General features: G+C 38.1%; 2 protein-coding genes across 33 annotated transcripts in view; one reads left to right on the top strand and one right to left on the bottom strand.

The window, feature by feature from the left end:
- ABI3BP (ABI family member 3 binding protein) overlaps positions 1–12,411 on the top strand; it is a 240,050-nt gene extending 227,639 nt beyond the window's left edge. For all 24 annotated transcript variants that reach the window (XM_035015258.1, XM_035015259.1, XM_035015250.1 and 21 more), the window contains 5 exons: positions 7,055–7,134; positions 7,883–7,912; positions 8,570–8,731; positions 10,174–10,296; positions 11,489–12,411. In XM_035015258.1, coding sequence (XP_034871149.1) covers positions 7,055–7,134; positions 7,883–7,912; positions 8,570–8,731; positions 10,174–10,296; positions 11,489–11,604 — 511 coding nt within the window. In that variant the 3' untranslated portion in view covers positions 11,605–12,411. The remainder of the gene's footprint in view (positions 1–7,054; positions 7,135–7,882; positions 7,913–8,569; positions 8,732–10,173; positions 10,297–11,488) is intronic.
- Positions 12,412–13,027: 616 nt separating this feature from the next.
- Positions 13,028–19,578, bottom strand: part of TFG (trafficking from ER to golgi regulator) — a 33,285-nt gene continuing 26,734 nt past the window's right edge. For 7 of the 9 annotated variants that reach the window (XM_035015269.1, XM_035015267.1, XM_035015275.1 and 4 more), the window contains 2 exons: positions 17,224–17,322; positions 13,028–13,845 (listed from right to left, as the gene is read on the bottom strand). In XM_035015269.1, coding sequence (XP_034871160.1) covers positions 13,463–13,845; positions 17,224–17,322 — 482 coding nt within the window. In that variant the 3' untranslated portion in view covers positions 13,028–13,462. The remainder of the gene's footprint in view (positions 13,846–17,223; positions 17,323–19,578) is intronic. The other 2 variants (XM_035015273.1, XM_035015276.1) reach the window with 1 other exon arrangement.

The raw sequence follows: 19,578 nt of genomic DNA, 5'->3' as shown, positions 1-19,578 counted from the left end.
TTTGCTTATCTTTTGGAAAACCAGCTCTTAGCTTCATTGATCTTTCTATTGTTTTTCTGGTCTCTTATTTCATTTATTTCTATTCTGATCTTTGTTACTTCCTTTCTTCTAACAACTTTGGGCTTAGTTTGTTCTTTTTGTAGTTCTTTGAGCTATAAAGTTAGGTTGTTTATTTGATATCTTTTTTTCTTTATTTATCATTATGTATTTCCCTTTTCATATTGCTTTTGCTGCATCTCTTAAGTTTTGATATATTTCCATTTTCATTTGTCTCAAGATATTTTTGATTACTCTTTTGATTTCCTCTTGGACCTATTGGTTGTTCAGGAGCATGTTGTTTAAACTCCACATATTTGTGAATTTTCCAGTTTTCTTCGTGTAATTTCTAGTTTCTCACCATGAGGGTTAGAAAAAAAATGCTTGATATGATTTGTTTTCTTTAGTTTTTCAAGACTTGTTTTGTGGCCTAAAATACATCCATCCCAAAGAATGTTACATGTGTGCTTGAGAATATGTATTCAGATGGAATGTTCTGTAAATGTCTGTTAGATCTTTCCAGTCCAAGGTGTTAAGTCCAATGTTTCATTATTATTTTCTGTCTGGATGGTACCCCTGCTTCCTTTGCTTTCCATGTGAATGGCATGTCTTTTTCCACCCCTTCACTTTCAGTCTATGTGTATCCTTAAAGCTGAAGTGAGTCTCTTATAAGCTGCATTTACTTGGTTCTTGTTTTTTGTCCATTAAGCCACTCTTTATACTTGGATTGAAGAATTTCACCTATTGACATTTAAAGTTGTTCTTGGTAGGTTTGGACTTAGTATGGCTATTTTGTTCATTGTTTTCTGGTTGTTTTGTAATTCTTTTGTTCCTTTATTTCCTCTTTTGCTCTCTTCCCTTGTGATTTGATGATTTTCTGTAGAGGTTTGCTTTGATTGCTTTCTCTTTATCTTCTGTGTATCTACTATAGGTTATTGTTTTTGTTACCATGAGGCTTAGACCATTTATGAGTCTATTTTAAGCTAATAACAACTTAACTTCAAACACATACAAAAGCTCTACATTTTTACACTCTCCCCTCCACATTGTTTCTGATATCACAATTTACTTTTTTTACATTGTTGTTATCATTAACAAATTGTTTCAACATATTTTTAATACTTTCCTATTTTAAGCTTCACATTAGAGCTATAAGTGATTTGCCCACCATGATTACATTAGAATATTCTGAATATAGCTATGCATTTATCTTTACCAGTGAGTTTTATACTTTTATATGTTTTCTTGTGGCTAATTGGTATCCTTTAGTTTCAGCTAGACCTCTCTAACATTTGTTGTAAGGCCAGTGTAGTGGTGATGAATTCTCAGTTTTTGTTTGAGAAACTCTTTCCTTCAATTCTGAAGGACAATTTTGCTGGGTAGTTTGTTTGTTTTAACTTTAGCATGTTGAATATATCAGGTCCACTCTCTTCTGGCCTGAATGTTTCTGCTGAAAAATCTGGTAGTATTATGGAAATTCCTTTGTATGAAACAAGGTGCTTTTCTCTTGCTTCTTTTAGATTCTTTGTCTTGGACTTTTGACAGTTTAATTATAATGTGTCTGTGTGGATATCTTTAGATTCTCCTATATGGAACTCCTTGGACTTCCTGGATCTGGATGTCTGTTTCTTTCCCCCAGGTTAAGGAAGTTTTTAGCCAGTAAATTTCTTTACATGCACTTTCTGCCCCTTTCTCTCTCCTCCTTCTGGGATCCATGTAATGCCTATCTTGGTCTACTTGATGGTGTCCCATATGTCTCTTAGCTATTTTCACTAATTTTCATTCTTTTATCTTTTGGCTCCTCTGATTAGATGATTAGATTTGGCTTCCTCTGCCCTGTCTTCAAGTTTGCTGATCCTTTGGCCCACTTCACCTAGTCTGCTGTTGAACTCCTCCAATGAATTTTTCAGTTCAGTTATTGTATTCTTCAGCTAAGTGATTTCTGTTTGGTATTTTTTAAACAGTCTCTCTTTGTTGAAATTCTCGCTGTGTTCATGCATTTGTCTGTTGACCTTGGTAAGCATCTTTATGACTATTACTTTGAATTCACAGGTAAATCACTATTTCATTGAGATCTGTTTCTGTAGATGTTCCTTGTTTTGTTTGGAACATATTCTTCTGTTTCTTCAATTTCCTTGCTTCTTTGTTCATTTCTGCACATTAGATAAAACAGCCACCTCTCCCAGTCTTGATAGAATGGTCTCATGTAGGAAATGAATCTCTTGAATCAGGCCAGCCCAAGTTCCTAGTTGTCCCTCAAACCTCTGAGGTTGTCCCAGCCACCTGCTTTGTTGTTAGTGGCTCCCCGTAGCTGAGGGTACTCCAAAACCCATCAGTGTCCCAAAGGTGAGAATTGCAATCAGCATCTGGATGCAGGCTAATATAAACTGGACCCTCAGAGAGCAGCTAGGATACTATGTACTTAATCCCCTCTCGAGAGAGACACTGGAAGATGGGCATTTTTGCCTGCTCTCTCTGTGCTAGGCCCAGGATATAGCCAGTGGGAGTGCTCCTGTACCTGTTAAAAACTGCTTTGTGTGCTACAGGATTATGGGACTCAAGAATGCAAGCCCCTTTGGTTCTCAGAGCCAGGCAACAGGGGACATCCCTTGAACAGCAGCTCCAAAAGCTGGGGTGCCAGACATTTGTACACTCCTTCCAGGGAGATACTGGTGACTTAGTTTTGCTGTTGCAGCAGGTTGGAGGGAGGGGACAAGAAAGGCGTCCACCAGTTTCCCAGTCTCTGGTGAGGATTGCAGCCAGCCAGTATGTATATGTTATAATTAGAAGCCTCACCCTCAGATAGCAGGTTTTTAAAAAATTTTTTAATTTAAGTTCTATTTAGTTAACATAAAGTGTATTCTTAGTTTCAGGAGTAGAATTTAGTGATTCATCAACTGCATATTACACCCACTGCTCATTATGTCAAGTGCCCTTCTAATGTCCATCACCCAATTACCCCATCCCCCCCACTCCCCTCCAGCAACCCTGAGTTTGTTTCCCTATAGTTAAGAGTCTCTTATGGCTTGCCCCCCGCTCTGTTTTTCTTATTTTCTCTTATTTTATTTTTCCTTCCCTTCCCCTGATAGCAGCTTTTAAAGTATGCAAATAAACCTCTTTCAGGGAAGACTGGTATATGGGTAGTTTTGCCTATTCCCTCTGTGCTGAGCCCTGGGGGTTTAGCTGGTTAAGAACTGCTTCTTGGCTACAGTCCTGTGGGACTTGTGAATGGAAGCCCTATTGGCTTTTAGAAGTAGGTGTTTATGGGCCTCATCCCTCAGGTGGGAGTCTTAAAAGTTGGGGTACTAGATGTGAGGTCCAAACCCTTTGCTCCTCATGGAGAAGCTAGGAGTTGAGAATTTGCTCCCAATTATAGGACACTGTGCCAGGAGCAGGGTTTATGGCAAGAGTGTGTCTCAGCCTTTCCTACCCGTTTCTAAGTGGGTATTCTTTCATTTGCCCGATGTGTATGAGCTGCTTGGCTAGTTTCTAGATCTTTCAGGGAGAACTACTCCATGTGCAGCTGTATAGATGATTTGCCTGTGGGAGAAGAGGTGCTCAGGAGCCTTCTATTTCACCATCTTAGTCAACTCTCTTCCATTTTCATTTATTTTCACTATTTCTTCTGTTAATTAAATCCATATTTCTAGACTGACCATTTCTCAAAGAGGCAAAATACATTTCTTTGTTCCATGTGTTTGTTTATGGCAGTATCTCCTAGAATCCCTCACCATCCTTTTGCCCCTATCGCCTATATCCTTTGCCTAATTTTACTCTCTTCCTTTGTGGCATTCCTTGAGAAATACATCTTTAGAATAGATTATTATATGGAAGATAATATTTTTGAGTTCTTATGTAAAGTCCAGAAATATCCTTGTTTTACTGATACTGTTGTTTAGGCAGACACAGATTTTTGAAAAAAATGAAGACTTTTAAAGGTATTGTTCGATTGTTTTGTTTTTTGTGTTTTTTTTAGTATTTTATTTATTTTAGAGATAGATAGAGATAGATAGGGGAAAGCCAGGACCAGAGGGAGACGGACAAGCAGACTCCACACTGAGTGCAGAGCCTAACGTGGGGCTCAATCTCACAACCCTGAGATTATGACCTGAGCTGAAATCAAGAGTCAGATGCTTAACTGACTGAGCCACCCAGGTGCCCCTGTTCATTGTTTTCTAACTTCCAGTGCTAAGAAGTCAAATGTTATTCTCAGTCTGGATCCTTTGAATGGGACCAATTTTCTTCTCAAACTTTTAAGATCTTGTCTTTATCCCAATGCTCTAAAATTTTTCTTTCAACTTGTCTGCTTTGGTTAGTCTTTCTTCTTTTTTTAACTTTTGCTGAGGATATAGACCTTTTAAATCTGGAAACCCATGTCTTTCAACTCTGAGAAATTACTTACTTTCTAGGATAATTGTGCCCCTTTTCCCCATCTCTCTCTTCTGGATTCTACTACTTAGGTGTTATATTCCCTAGAACAATCAGATTTCCTTATTTTTGCTTATTTTTCATCTGAGTATTTGTCCTAGTATTTGTATAACCTGATCTTCCAAAACTTCTATTTAATGTTTTATCCCACGTTCAAAAATAACATCTTTTATGAAAACTTTTAATAGCATCCTGTGCTTATTCCCTATGTGAAATCAGTATTTTCTGAGACGTTACTCTTAGACCTTGAGTGTTCTAAATCTCGTGATAGAATGTGCTACCTGAGAAAGATTTTGCCACCTCAAATATTTTCCTTGTGTAGGGTTTGATCACCCAACAATATAGGCCTTTTAGTTTCCCTCCTGTTAATCAAACTTAGTTTTAAATGGTTTCTTCAAAACTTGTCAAGTATCATAAAGTGTTGGCAAGAAAACAGAAAAAGTAGCGTATGAACATCTGTGGAGCTGAAGTCTAAATAACAGTGAAGTAAAAAGACATAGAGATGATTCCAGCAATCGGACTTGGCCCAAGCACAGGGTTTTTGGCAATGGCCTGGAATGTGGAATGCACTGCCCGCTTAAATCAAGGTCCAGATGCTTGTAATTTTTTTTCCAGTTTCCATTCACCATAATGGTGTGTGTGTTTTTTTAAGGTCCTCAGGCCTCTGAGCAAGAATTTAATCTTTAGAAAATGTTCCATGCCCAAACATCTTATGTGCATGCAGTTTATTTAAATGAGTGACATGGTTTTATATCAGCATTCTTATTGCAAGTGATAATGGCACCTTACTTATATCAGTTATTAAGTTTACAAAATGCTTTGTGTAGTCTCACTAAAAACCCTGGAAGCTTTAATCCTCATGGCACAGTTTGCAAAAGCAGACAGTAATAGTACAATGATTAAGAGTATCATTGTTCTTGACCGAAAAATAGGGTAATTCTGATCTTGTAGCATTTGTGTGTGTTGTATTACTTTATATATGTACAATTAATGTGTCTCATATATAGCAAACAGTGGTTGCCTTTGTTGTAATGCTGGAATCTGTCATCTTAGAGATTCTAGCTGTATTGTAATGCAAGGCCTCAGTAGTCAAGAATCTGATTTCCTGGAGCTCCAGAAAGTTGTTACTTCTCCACTTAGTATCCTCTATACCAAATGGAGCTGTCTTCCTTCTGTTTTTCACTCATTTATAAAACGTATTTCCATCTTTTATGTGTTCTGCATTCTTATTCAATTACAAACTTCTCAAAAATGGGAATTATCTCCCAAAGGCCTTGTACAAATTTGAGATTCAAAATACTATCAGCTGACTCAAGTTGATTTTACACTCAAAATTAATTTCCTGCTAAGTCTGCTGTTGAAAAGAACTCTTAGTTTCAGGCAAATGCAAACAGCTTTAATGCCTGAATTTCTCTTTTTTTTTTTTTTTAAGATTTTATTTATTTATTTGACAGAGAGAGAACACGGTGAGAGAGGGAACACAAGCAGGGAGGGTGGGAGAGGGAGAAGCAGGCTTCCCGCTGAGCAGGGAGCCCGATGCGGGGCTCGATCCCAGGACCCTGGGACCATGACCCGAGCCGAAGGCAGACGCTTAATGACTGAGCCACCCAGGTGCCCCACTTTCTGAATTTCTTAAGAGGATTTGCTCTGTTTAAGTATCCTATGAATGAAATGTGTCATATTGCATAGCAAGTTAATGCATAATTCTTAGACTCAAACATAGAACGCCAAGGCATCTAGGTTTGTGTTTTTTTAATGTAAAGAGTTAAGGCCTAGCCTATATGAATCTGCTTTATACAGGAAAAGTCAGTGTTTGTGCCCATGCTCTTCATGGTGATACTACCATTTCCCTACTGTGGAGATGTGGCTTCCTGTGATGGACAGAACACCAGAATTCCAGGAGACAGAAACAGGAAGTCCTTGCAAAGAAATACTTTCATGTGCATCTGTTCCCCTAGCTTAGCCTAGTAGTTCTCAAATGTCAGTGGGTATATGATTCACCTCAGGAACTTGTTATAAATGCCTACTTAGACCCCCTCAAAAAATTGATTCAGTAGCCAAGATGAAGCAAGAAATCTGCGTGTTAAACAAACTTTCCCAAATGCCCCTGTGTCATGTGGTTCTGACATAGGTAGTTCAAGCCCCACAAGGAGAAACAGTGCCTAAGTCTGAGGCCATACCCAGGGTTGGGATAGTAAGAAATAAAAGGCAACCTTTCCATTAAGCAGCTAAGTAGCTAAAACATTTGAAGGAAAGAGAGACTCCTTGTTGCTGGAATTAGCCTGGGTCCACCACATACCTCTTTCCTATATGTTCCTTACCAACTTGCCTAGTTGCTTCTGCTAGTTGGCTGTCTTTTTAAAAACGCCAATGTCTTTTATTAACTTAATCCTTATACAAAACATTAGACAAGGTGTCTGGAAAGTAAAGAGTTTATTTCCCCATGATGCTTCTCAAATATATGTGTACTCCCTTGTCCTCATGATTTCAAAACAGAATTAGGAAGGATTTCAGTATAACAAAGGAAGGTTGTTTCCTACCCCTGGAGAATATATTACAATTAAAAAAAAAAAATTTCTCTCCTACACAGCTACGAATTCCAGGTGAAACCCAAAAACCCACTTGGAGAAGGCCCACCCAGCAACACAGTGGCATTCAACACTGAATCAGGTAATCACATCAACAGTAACGTAAAGGGCCACAATGTTTTGCCTAAGGAGCTTCTTTGAAACCCAGCTAAATAAACAGTGTATAAATAAAGCGTTTCTTGAATTTTGAAAAAGCAAATTGGTAAAGGTAGCCTTCAGGAAACTACATACATCTTTTCTCATTTCTTTTGATGTCAGAAAAAAAGGCGTATCAGTTTAAAAGATAAAAACTGTATCAGTATACTCAAAAAACTAGTGAAAGAATGCTCCTCTGTATGCTTAGAATCAATGCCTAGAATCAAAATATCAGACAGTCATAGGACATCCAGAAAGGGAATTCATTTGGTAGTTTTTTTGATGAGCAGCTGTGGAATTTTCTGACCTTGTACACTCCAATTCCTTTAAAAGAGACATCTGTACTCACAGCATTATTTGTGTCATTTTTACACCAACTGCACTTCATGGCATACTGGTGATTTTACCACCAACAGTTTCTGTCTGAATCTGAAAGAGGAAGCCTTAAAATGGAGTGAGAGCCTGAAGAGCAACAAAGATCCCACAAGATAAAGCTGAGTACCTGGCAGGAGAGACTGTTCAATGGAAAATAATTCTAAAACAAAATACACTTTCAAATTCAGTCTTTAGCAAGAGTGTACCACTCTGCAAGTCAGACTGAACTGTAAGCATCCATCTTCTTCCCTACGCCACTGGCACACTGGGGCTTACTTACCTAATGTAACATCTGACTCTCTGTTTGCTATTTCTCTTAGCGGACCCAAGAGTGAGCGAGCCAATTTCTGGTAAGTACCTATCTCAGCATGAACACAACTACATGCTTTTCTAAACTGATTCAACTAAATAGGCATGGCAGAATTTTGGTCATGATTTCATTTTAGTCCATTTAGTCTTAGAATATCAGCCAGGTGGGAATGCTTACCTAAAACATTCCCTAACACTGAGGAACCTATAATGTTTGGGGAACAAGTTGGGTTATTTTGAAACTTGCTTTCATTCATATGCCAGGGCAGCTCAAAATTTCTGTTAAATAAGTCAAGATATAACATCCTCATGTCCATTTTTAATGACAAGTCACATTAAAGCATCTGTTTAAATTATATACTATGCTACCAAAAAAACGCACCAAAAAAAAAAAGCAAAAACAAAAAAAAACCCCAAAAAACTAAATTTGCTCCTAAGGGGACGCCATCTACATCTAGCCCTGCATAGGTTATTTGAAACCTAAACATACTGCTTATTTCACTATTGACAGGAACTTAGGTGGGAGTTTATGTTCAAACTCATACATTACTTTGACTCCAATATTTAGCACTGGAGAAAACCAGGTATCAGCAGATTGACAACGAACTTTGCAAACGGCTTTTTATAAAACATTTAGGACAGCTCTTCGATACCCAAAGTTGAATGCTAAGCTCAAAGCATGTGTTTTCCTTATGCAGCAGGGAGAGATGCCATCTGGACTGAAAGAGCCTTTAACTCAGACTCTTACTCAGAATGTAAGGGCAAACAGTATGTCAAACGGACGTGGTATAAAAAATTTGTAGGGGTGCAGCTGTGCAACTCTCTCCGATACAAGATTTATCTGAGTGACTCCCTCACAGGTAAGTAACACCGCCTGCTCTGTTTCAAGCCTTCGGGGAATGCTTTACAGTGTTCTGTAACATGGCCTTTTCTGTGGCTAGCTCCAGACACTAAGGTGTGATACAAACACAGTTCTTCCTTCTGAGCAAGATGTTACTGAAATACTTAGCCTGGGATTTGAGGCATGCTATTAGAAATGTAAATAATGAGGGGCGCCTGGGTGGCTCAGTCCGTTAAGCGGCTGCTTTTGGCTCAGGTCATGATCCTGGGGTCTTGGGATCGAGCCCCACATCTGGCTCCCTGCTCAGCAGAGAGCCTGTTTCTCCCTCTCCATCTGCCTATCACTCTGCCTACTTGTGCTCTCTGTCAAATAAATAAATAAAATCTTTAAAAAAAAAAAATGAAAATAATGACAATGCAGTATGAAACAAAATCATCAAGGAAAACTTGAATGTAAAGGCACTTGCCCCACTGAAGCTCAATTTTGTCACAGCCGCCAGGGACAGAGAGCCTACTGATAATAAAATGAGTGTATGTAACAATCATCATGGAAGGAATAGGGCATACTTAAGATTTCAAGTCTCCCAGAGACAGGATCAAAACACCTGACCAAAAGAGTGAGAACTCCTTGCTCCAGGCTCTGTGGCACTGTTATTTTCTCTTTTGCACTCATGCAGTAAAAATTTTAAACAAGGCTGGCCCCAACATGGAAAGGTAGACATTTGGTCAGTCATTCAACAAACAGCTGCTTTGTTCAGAGGTTTTCTAGGTGCTAAGGACAAAGCGGTACACAAAACATATTCTGCTTTCTTGCAGCTTATATTTTAGTAGAGAGAGACCACAAACATGTAAATAAAAATTGCATGTAGCGCTTTAAAGAAAAATTAGAAAGGGTGAGAAAATGGCCAAGTGGAAGCTTCTTTAGTTAGAATGGCCTCTCTGAACAGCGAAGGTTTGTGCTGAGAAGGAAGCACCCCAGCAAAAATCCAGGGAGGAAGCACTAGAGGTAGAGAGAGAAAGGCAAAGGCCCCCGCCGGCACGAGCCCAGCCAGTGCTGCTGGTGTGGGTGAGGCTCAGTGAGCAGAAGGTCAGGCAGGCAGGCGTAGAATCATGAGGAGCTCTGACACCAGGTAAGGATTGGGGTTTTTCTTTTGACTGTCATAGGAGACTGCAGGAGAGATTTATGAAGAGTAACATGATCTGAGCTGCATTTTAAAAAGATGGCTGCTCTCTGGGAGCGGGGGGAGGGAAGGAGTAAGAGAGAGGAAGGAGTAAAAGCAGTGGTGGCAGCTCGAAGACTTCCATAGTTCAGTCAGGAGACACTGGTGGCTTGAGCTACGGTGAAGGGGGAGGATGTACAAAAAGAGAGAAGACTCTATCTGAATACCTTTGGATATTTCAGAATTGTCCTCTTATCAAAAATAGTAATACTTCATGATCCTTTTAATTTCTCGTTCCTTAGGAAAATTTTATAACATAGGCGATCAGAGAGGCCATGGAGAAGACCACTGCCAGTTTGTGGACTCGTTTTTAGATGGACGCACAGGACAGCAACTCAGTTCTGACCAGTTACCCACCAAAGAAGGTATGTTTTCTGAGCCTCCTCTTAAGCAAGAGGATTTTACAAATTAACACAGAGAGAATTCAAGCTAAGGAAAACAATCACTTTAAAAATAATTCTGCAGTATTACTGCTCTAATTATCTGACTAGAAAAAAAGACTTTCATGTTAAGACCTTAATAGAAGTGTTTCAACTTTCCTCCCAGTCCTTAAGACTCTATTTTAGAGCTAAGGGAAATTACACACAGACATCTATAAAGACATTCTACTTCAGGAACACTTCAGTTTTTGCAAAAACAGCTATAGAAGAGTAGTGTTTCCCAACCTTAAATCACTCCTGTATTACCTTATAGTTAGTTATACAGAGCACACAGGCATTTTTTTATTCCCTTATTATTTGCCACACAAATATAATTGAAACTGAACAATTCTGGTAATGAATAACCACTGTAACTTGCTAAAGACATATTAAGCTGCTCCATGAGGACTTAAAAGACTGAAATTTAATCCTTAGGCAGGGCAGGAGAGAGTAAATTAATGTCCATAGTACTCAGCAGTCACTAAGAGGTTTCTGCATTATTTGACTCGTCTTTTCAGCAACACATTCTGTTCAATGGCATTTAAGTCCTCTTTTACTGTGGTTGGTGTTTTTATCTGTGAACCCATTAACAGGAAGTTGCAACTGCTGCCTCTCAGGAATGGGATATAAAACATACTGTAAATTGTGTATATTGCCAAAACATTTTACATTCGCAGCAAAAATTTTAATCATTTAGTGTAGAGTCCTTGAAGGAAGATTTCGCTAAGTTTAATTTTTAGAAATTTAGCGTTCTTAGAACTACCCTTCTTTTGTTTCCTAACACTGTACCTTCAGGGACCACGACCAGTCCGTACCGTGCAGAGACTATACTGAACGTGCTCAATCACACTCGAAACACAAAACCCCTCCGACTCTGCCCCTCTTTGGCTTTGTCTCTCAGACACTACCAACGGGCTCATCCCACCTTGTTAAAGCACAGGTCAGAGGAGTTTCAGGTGCCCCTCATGTTTAGCCAGCCATTACGACCTCAGGGAAGACACCAGGCTCTCTGTTGCTATCCATTTTCTAAAACACTTCACCTAGAGTAACATTTAGCCATTTAAGGACACCCTTCAATCTCTGAGTGGTGAGGGCAAAAATACAGCAGCTATTAAAATAAAATTATTTTCCTTCTTAGGCTATTTCAGAGCAGTTCGTCAGGAACCTGTCCAATTTGGAGAAATAGGTGGTCACACCCAAATCAATTATGTCCAGTGGTATGAATGTGGGACCACAATTCCTGGAAAATGGTAGATGCTGCAATCAGGATCAAAAGTGCCTTCTGTTTATCATGGCAAAAAAAAATAATTGGAAACACTATAGTATTTGTCACATTCATTTAAAGCTATTATGTTTACTATGTATTAAAGTTTAATAGCCATAGTAGATGTTTATTAGAAATGTTGCTGAGAATATTTATCAGGTTTTACAAAATCATTTTAAGAAAACAAGATATTGACATTAACAGGATAACATTTTTAGGGAAGCTGGCTCCCTATCCATGGTATTTTAAGAGATCATTTGTATATTATTTATCACTCTGTTGTAATGATGTTTTGAGATACTTTTATAACAAATTTAACATCAAAAACTAATATACTTTTAAAAAAATATTTACTTTTATTAAAGTGTATTCTTCTTACTGATGAGTTAATTCCATAAATCTCAACTTGGTTTAACTTATTAGATCAAATTATCTGAGCATTTGTATCTGGGGGAAAAAAGGTCCTAATAAATATTCATGTTTATTTAAACTTCAAATTTTTAGCAATAGCTAAATAGCTTTTCTGAAGCATTTCAATAGTTAACCATTCATGCCGATATACATTTCCTTAAATCTCTGCAAATTACTGGAAACTGAATCATTAGATTTTAGCTGCAAACTGAACAGAATATCTGATCTACTCAATTTCAAAATACACATTTTGTTCTTTCTCTACCCATAAATGTGTTACAATGTCTGAATGTACTTTGTCAAACTATCCCTTTAAGCAGGGATTTGTCTTCATACTGTTGTTAATAGAATTCTAATGAAGCTGTACGTAGAGACTGAATGTGAAGCCTGAGCACAAAAGTAATGCATGACATCCCTACCACTTTACAGGTTATGTACTCTGTTTTCAGACCTCTAGGAATGAATGTATCAGAGAATGTTTTCGTAATTTTGTCTAACTCAACCTGTAATGAAAATCTTTTATTTTTAAAAAAAGTCCTTCATTTGCGGAGGGACATGGGAATGGTGCATTGTTGCCCTCTTTCTGAAAGGACCTTGCCTCTGCTTCAACATGCTTCAAGTTTATCGATGCTACATTTTGTATTTTTCAAGTATAAACTCTGCAATAAAGAGATGTAGTTTTTTTAAGACTGAGTTCTTCATTTCTGAATGATTCATCTCTCTAAGTTATTCAGGATCTACCCAACCCCCCCATATCTGTTGTGTTTATATGTAATGTTAATTTGTCTTCCTCTGAAATCTATTTTAAAGAAGTTTCATTGTTTTAAACCAATGATTATTAAATGCATTTCTTTCAAAGGCAGGACAAAAAATCAAATGGCACCGTGTTTCTTGGAACAGAAAACTGTAAGTTAAAACGCCTATACTTCATTTTGAGACCAAAGAGCAAAAAGAATTTTTTTTCTCATGTAATCTAGTCGTTAACATATACAAGACCACTAATGGATTCAATTATCTTTATTAACCTATCAATGTTACATTTTATACATAATACCTAGTTGTTTTCTCAAAGGGATCTAGATTTTAGTACATCGTGTTAATAATAAAAAGCCAAGTTAAGATGGCTAAACTTCAACCTAGCGTTTTAATATCCTCCGGACAAGGCAAGCTAGAAAGTCAATCACTTTACGCACATCAGAGTAGTGTTCCAAAATAACTAGGCAGCTGCTACACTTTTAAGCAAGGGAAGAAAAAAACTTTCATTTTGATCTTTTTGTGTTCCAGCAAATTATACTTTCAATTAACAGCAACAATAGATCATAAAAAATGCTCTGCTTTTTAAATTTCTGAACTTCAATACAAATTAAAATAGTAGTACTGGAGTCTTTTGGGAGGCAAACCGCTATCAGCTACACTCATCAGGGTAGCTGAGCCTCTTTATCGATAACCAGGTCCAGGTTGGGTATAGCCCTGACCAAAGGGAGGGCGGGTGCGTGCATAGGGGTTAGGCCCACTAGGAGGTGGGGTCATAGTACTTCCAGGAGGTGGAGTAAAACCTGGTCTCGGCTGATAGGCCCCGGGTTGGCTTGGAGCCATTCCAGGTTGTGAGGCAGGGGCCACAGTATAACTGGTAGGCTGAGAAGTCTGGGTAGTGTAAGTCTGTGGAGGGTAACTGCTCGCCTGGTACTGCTGTGGTGGTTGAGCAGGCAGCTGTTGAGGCTGGCCAGCAAAGGCAGGAGCCGGTGCCTGGGAAGCTGGCTGCTGGCCATATCCCTGGAACTGCTGAGGTGGTTGGGGTCCAGTCTGCTGACTGTAGCCTGCTGAAAAGGCAAAATAAAGTACATACAGATCTTATTTTTCTTTTGGTGAAAGGCTTTCCAGAGAATTAGTCTTACTGTTATGGACCAAAAAAGATGAGAAATTTAAACTTATTCCTAAGTATTTATATAACAAGTAGAGTAGTATAGTCCATCCTATAATATCATTTCAAAACCAAATAGTATCAAAAAAAGATATTATCTAAACTGAAACCACTCTATATTTCATTACAAATGCTTCTACACTACATAATCCCTAAGAGCAAATACCTGTTGTAGCATAATTCCTAGTACAGAACAGATGCTCAAATGATAAATGCAGGAATTAACGTAAAGCTAGTCATTAACCTGGTGTGGAGGAGAGGCCTATTTAACAACTGTACCAAGTAAAAACACACTGAGACAATATTTTTAAACGAAGCAATGGTGCTACAAATACATCTTACTGTGCTAATGAGATGCTTTAAGGCTCACTCACTTTCTATAAAAACTAAGCCATTTAAGAATAAACATTAAGTCCCCATTTTCACAATCCTTAAAATCTTTTAGATTCGGTATCTGATCTTTTGCCTTTACAACTCAGAATTCTGACTTAGAAGTAACAGCATAACACATAAAAAGCATATGATATTGCCCCACAATATCAACATCTACATTCATTAACGAGGATTTTTTTTTTCAATTTTTTTAAAAAGAACAAGTCGGCTTCACTGAAAACTTTTATCTCTACCATGAAACACACCTGCAGCTACTTGCAATGAAACCTCTCCAATGACTGGAATCCTGTCAGCATTAAATACCAGATACATAAGAAAATAATTAAAATATGTACAACCCTGCATTTAAAAAACAAAAAAAAAGGATTGAATGAATTTGAGTATATTCTGAACTCACCTTGAACCTGGGTTCAAAATTTACTCATGAAAGAAACCTTTTTGACATAGTCCATGAGTAAAACTGGAAAAGGTCAGAGGGAAACTGCCAAACCAACAGTGTCAAAAATGGTCCAATGTTACCACCACCACTTACAGTCTCCAAGCAGAGTATTTAGTTGACTATTTCCACATCTCCCAATCAAATTCAAGTTAATAGGACTAGTGGGATCAGAAATACAAAGATGATGATTTGAAAACTAAATTTTACTCGAGTGAACACTCTGACTAAAATCATTAAGAACAAGCTTAACTTTTAATAAGTAAATCAAGTATCTAAGGCATTTTACTTATGGTAGCATCCAAATACTGAAGTCAATTCATGATAAAATCTTGAATGTCATACAACTTCTCCTATCTTCTACATAAAATTTATTTGCTTAATTTTTTTACTGTAAGTTTTTGGAGAAACAGAAGAACTCAGCTTTTACAATGAAAATGTCTATACAAGTTAAGACTATGAGCAAAATACTGCTGCCTTTTCATCCTGGCAGCTGAAATCTAGACTGGATTTTTAACTGAGTCTGGGAACAACCAGATCCTTAATTATTTCTCAACAGAGGGAATAACTCCTATGGGCCTAATGCCATTTCATTAGCAACCTGTTAGTCTTTGATTATAATGTGGCAATGCTTCTATTATGTGTATAGCCCCACCCTCTCCGTTGAAACTCTTGGTGAAGAACAACAAAAATCTCAAGAAATGGAAATCACGGGATTTTTTAAAAAATTACTGAGTATTGTAGGACAAGGGATCATTATGATCCACAAAGTCTAAAATATTTACTATCTAGCCTTTTATGGCAGATAAGTCTGCTACCACTGGCCTAGGCTGGAGAATGCAGAATGATATAAATAATTAACAGCAAAATCAAGTACACTGGCTCTGAGTTCCCCCACTGAATGGCTGTGTGTCCTTCCATGTGTCACAATCTCTTTGAACCCTAACTGCCTCATTTATAAAATGAGTGGGTGAGACAAGGACAAATGGTTTCCAACCTTGCCTGCACTTTAGAATGACCTGCAATGCTTCTAAAATATCAAAGCCTGAGTCCCACTCCTAACCAAATCAAACAAAATATCTGGGAGTAGAGCCTAAGCACCTGTAACTTTCAAAAAAAAAAAAAAAAAAAAGCTCTCCAGGTGATTCTGAAGCACAGAGGGAGTTGAAATCCCCTGGATTAGAATGATGACTAGGTCTTTTCAGATCTGATATTATTTCTACAAATTATACAATTTATAACACCCTGACTTTAAAGGACTGCAAACCTAAAATAATCCTAATATCATAATCCAAGCTTAAACTCATCCCATTTACTTTACATAATTAAAAATTAGCAGCTATCAGCTAAATCATTCTATAGCAAATATAATCCAAATAAAAATTGCTATATGAGTTAAAGTATGTCAAAACTCTAATTAAAGATAGACTTTTATGGTCTAGTGCAGGAGTCACAACCTACTTTTTTCTGTGACCAGCCTGAGAGTAAATATTCTAGGTTTTGTGGGCCAGTCTCTGCTGCAACTACTCAGCTCCGCCACGACAGAGCGACAGACAGCATAAGAATGAACAGGTATAGATGTGTTCCAATAAAACTTAATTCACAAAAACTGGTGACGTGCCACATTTGGCCCGTGGCTATAGTTTGCTAATTCCTGCTCCAGTTGAACTATAAAACTCCGTAAAATAAAATTCTGGCAAGATTCAACTTAGATAAATTATTTTTAATTACATGAACTTTTGATACTTAAATCTTTGGCTGTGAAACATTAAGTTAAACGTAAACTCTCGGATATAACAAATGTAAAATTATGTGATTTATAATCATCATGGTCAAAGCTACACTAGAGAGATTTCATATTTAAATATGGATAATCTTCAGTGGACAGAAGGTAAAAGAAAATACCCAGAATGCCTATTTAAAACAACTATATTCAACATTCTTAGCTGCCTAGATTACATTTGACACAATTCTATTTTTTTGACCTGTTTTTGGTATTCCTACATACTCTGGGAGATTTAAAAACCTAAGTAGCTTAATTTGGTTCTTATTAAGATTGCCTTTTCATGTAAGAGGAAAATGTTAATATTTTTACAGTACACTAGAATTATATGTGACATATAATGGGCGAAAAGCATTTTTGCTGTTCTAAATCACCTGAGAGATAAGGAGATCTTATCAGTACGAGAAAGCTTGAGTTAAAAATGTTTTCAAACTACAAGTTATTACAAAATCATCTATGACTGCTGACCGAAATGTTGATTTATAGTAAAATATTCATGCAAAATATTTAAAAATAAATGTTATTTCCTCCCACAAATAAATACTTAACACCTCCTATGACAATGTAAGTATTACAAACCAAGGAGTTAAGAGGAAAGGCTTCAACTTTAATGAGAACAGGAACAGCTCACAATCAGAGTCACCTCCCTCTGGTCACGCGCTCACCTGAATACTGGATACCGTACTGCTGGGGCGGCTGGGGCGGCTGGGGCGGCTGCTGAGCACCATAGCCGGCCTGCTGCGGGTACTGCTGGTACATCTGACCTAAAAGAGACAAGACAAGGAAGAGAGGCAGGTTTAATTTGGCAGAGAGAAATACTTTCAAAGCACATTTAATTCTCTCCCCACCCAAACACGTAAGGACACTTAGTGACAAGACACAAGAATGTGTTTGTTCCAACACCTTGAAGTGCCGCGAAATAGAGAAGCATGAACAACTGAACAAACGTAGTAGCTGCTCTGCCGTGCATTAGCGGCAGCAAACTCTCCGCTGCAGCAAACACCACTAGTGCGGTCACTTCATAGATTCTAGAAAAACAAAGGCTTTTGAACCCAACTGCCAACAGACAGGTACTGCTAATGCTCAGTAAAAATCAACCGAGTCAAAAATCAAGAAATAAAACTCTGAGAAAAGGAACAAATACAACCGACAGCTCCTAAATCTCTCCCAAAGCACTGTATTTATTCTAACGGTTTGAACCTTTGTTACCATCTGAATGGACTCTCTGGTAACAAGGAACTATGCGACCTTTCATGGCAGACCTCAAAGACACCTGTGGCATTTTACAACAGTCTGTTTTTCCATTTTAGGAATATCCTCGCCCATCATGCGGAATCTGATAAAGCCTAAATGGTCCCTCACTGCACACTTTTTTGAAAATGGCAGACCTGTTTAACATTGAGGATGTATACTGGGAAATGAGAGTCCTGTTTGGGGTCAGGAGATCACAGTTCCTACAGAAAAACCTTTTGGACACACTTAATACTTGTGATTTTTTTTTTTAAAAGATTTAATTTATTTGACAGAGAGAGACACAGCGAGAGAGGGAACACAAGCAGGGGGAGTGGGAGAGGGAGAAGCAGGCTTCCCGCCGAGCAGGGACCCCGATGCGGGGCTCGATTCCAGGACCCCGGGATCACGACGACCTGAGCCGAAGGCAGACGCTTAACGACTGAGCCACCCAGGCGCTCCAATACTTGTGACTTCTAAATGAGGATTTATTGGTTCACATCTTTCTCATCTCTACTCTTGTTCTAATGGTGGATTCAGCTAGATCTAATACCTAGAGTAGCAATAAAATGTGCATTTTAATATCTAGTTAATATTTAAATCTTTAATTATATACTGGCTCATTCTTTCAAAAATATTCAAACTACCTGCTGTTAATCCAAAGATTATGAGTAATTAGCGTATTTCTGGCAGAAAGGGACAAGTGAAGAAAAGTCACATTATCTTAGTGCCACCACTCAAACTGAGGTACAATTGGCAGCTAGCACTCACAGCCTGAAATCAAGGGATAGAGCCCACTCCACTGGGCTCCCCACTCAGCCCTATGTACTGCAGCACTGAATGAGATATGCCTGTATTTATAGCCAGCTTATTTCCTAGCAAGCAGTCGTCTGCATTTTATGATAGAAATAAAATCTACTTAACTATTTTTAAACATTCTATTAATCCTCTTCCCAAATAAAACAACAAAAAAACCTGACAAAAGTTTTTTAAATGCTGTCCTAATGGTTTAAGACTTACAGATAGTACAAAAAGTAGTACAGGAGTTAACTACCTTGGAAGATACCACCTTAATCCTAGATTGTATTTCATAACTAAATTTCAGAACAGAAGTAATCAGAATCTGGTATAGAAATATAATCAAAAGAGAAAAATATGTACAGCATTATGATAATAGGTTCTAATTCTGAGAAATTAGAATAATTAACTCTACAATACAAAAAAAGAGGCAATAAATACATGGCGGGGGGGAGTAAACCTTATCAGCAATCCCTATTTCAGATATAGAAAAATTAAGCAATTTACCTGAGGTCAATGCAGCGAATATGAACCATCACTGGAATGCAGGCAAAACTCTAGAGCTTTAGTTTAGAAGAAGTTCTGTATACATTATCTCATTTAATATAAATATTAGCTTAGGTATCATCAAAAAAGCGGAGATTAAGGCTCCATGTAACAGGCTGCTGCCATCGGGGCGCCTGGGAGGCTCAGCAGGTTAAGCGACTGCCTTCAGCTCAGGTCATGTTCCCAGGGTCCTGGGATCAAGCCCCACATCGGGCTCCCTGCTCAGCGGGAGGCCTGCTTCTCCCTCTCCCTCTGCCTGCCACTCCCCCTGCTTGTGCTCCCTGTCAAATAAAATCTTTAAAAAAAAAAATAGGCTGTTGCCATCAGTGATTTTACAGCATAATTGTTTTCCTCAATAAAAACTGACAGGTATAATAACTATTCTTAAAGCAAGCACATATTCTGTTTTTTCCCTAAGCTGCTATAAACCCATTATGAAAATGTCA

The sequence above is a fragment of the Mirounga leonina genome, unplaced genomic scaffold, assembly GCF_011800145.1.
Source record: "Mirounga leonina isolate KUSES-001 unplaced genomic scaffold, KU_Mleo_1.0 Mir_169, whole genome shotgun sequence".
Taxonomy (NCBI): domain Eukaryota; kingdom Metazoa; phylum Chordata; class Mammalia; order Carnivora; family Phocidae; genus Mirounga; species Mirounga leonina.
This window is presented reverse-complemented; position numbering and strand designations above follow the sequence as displayed.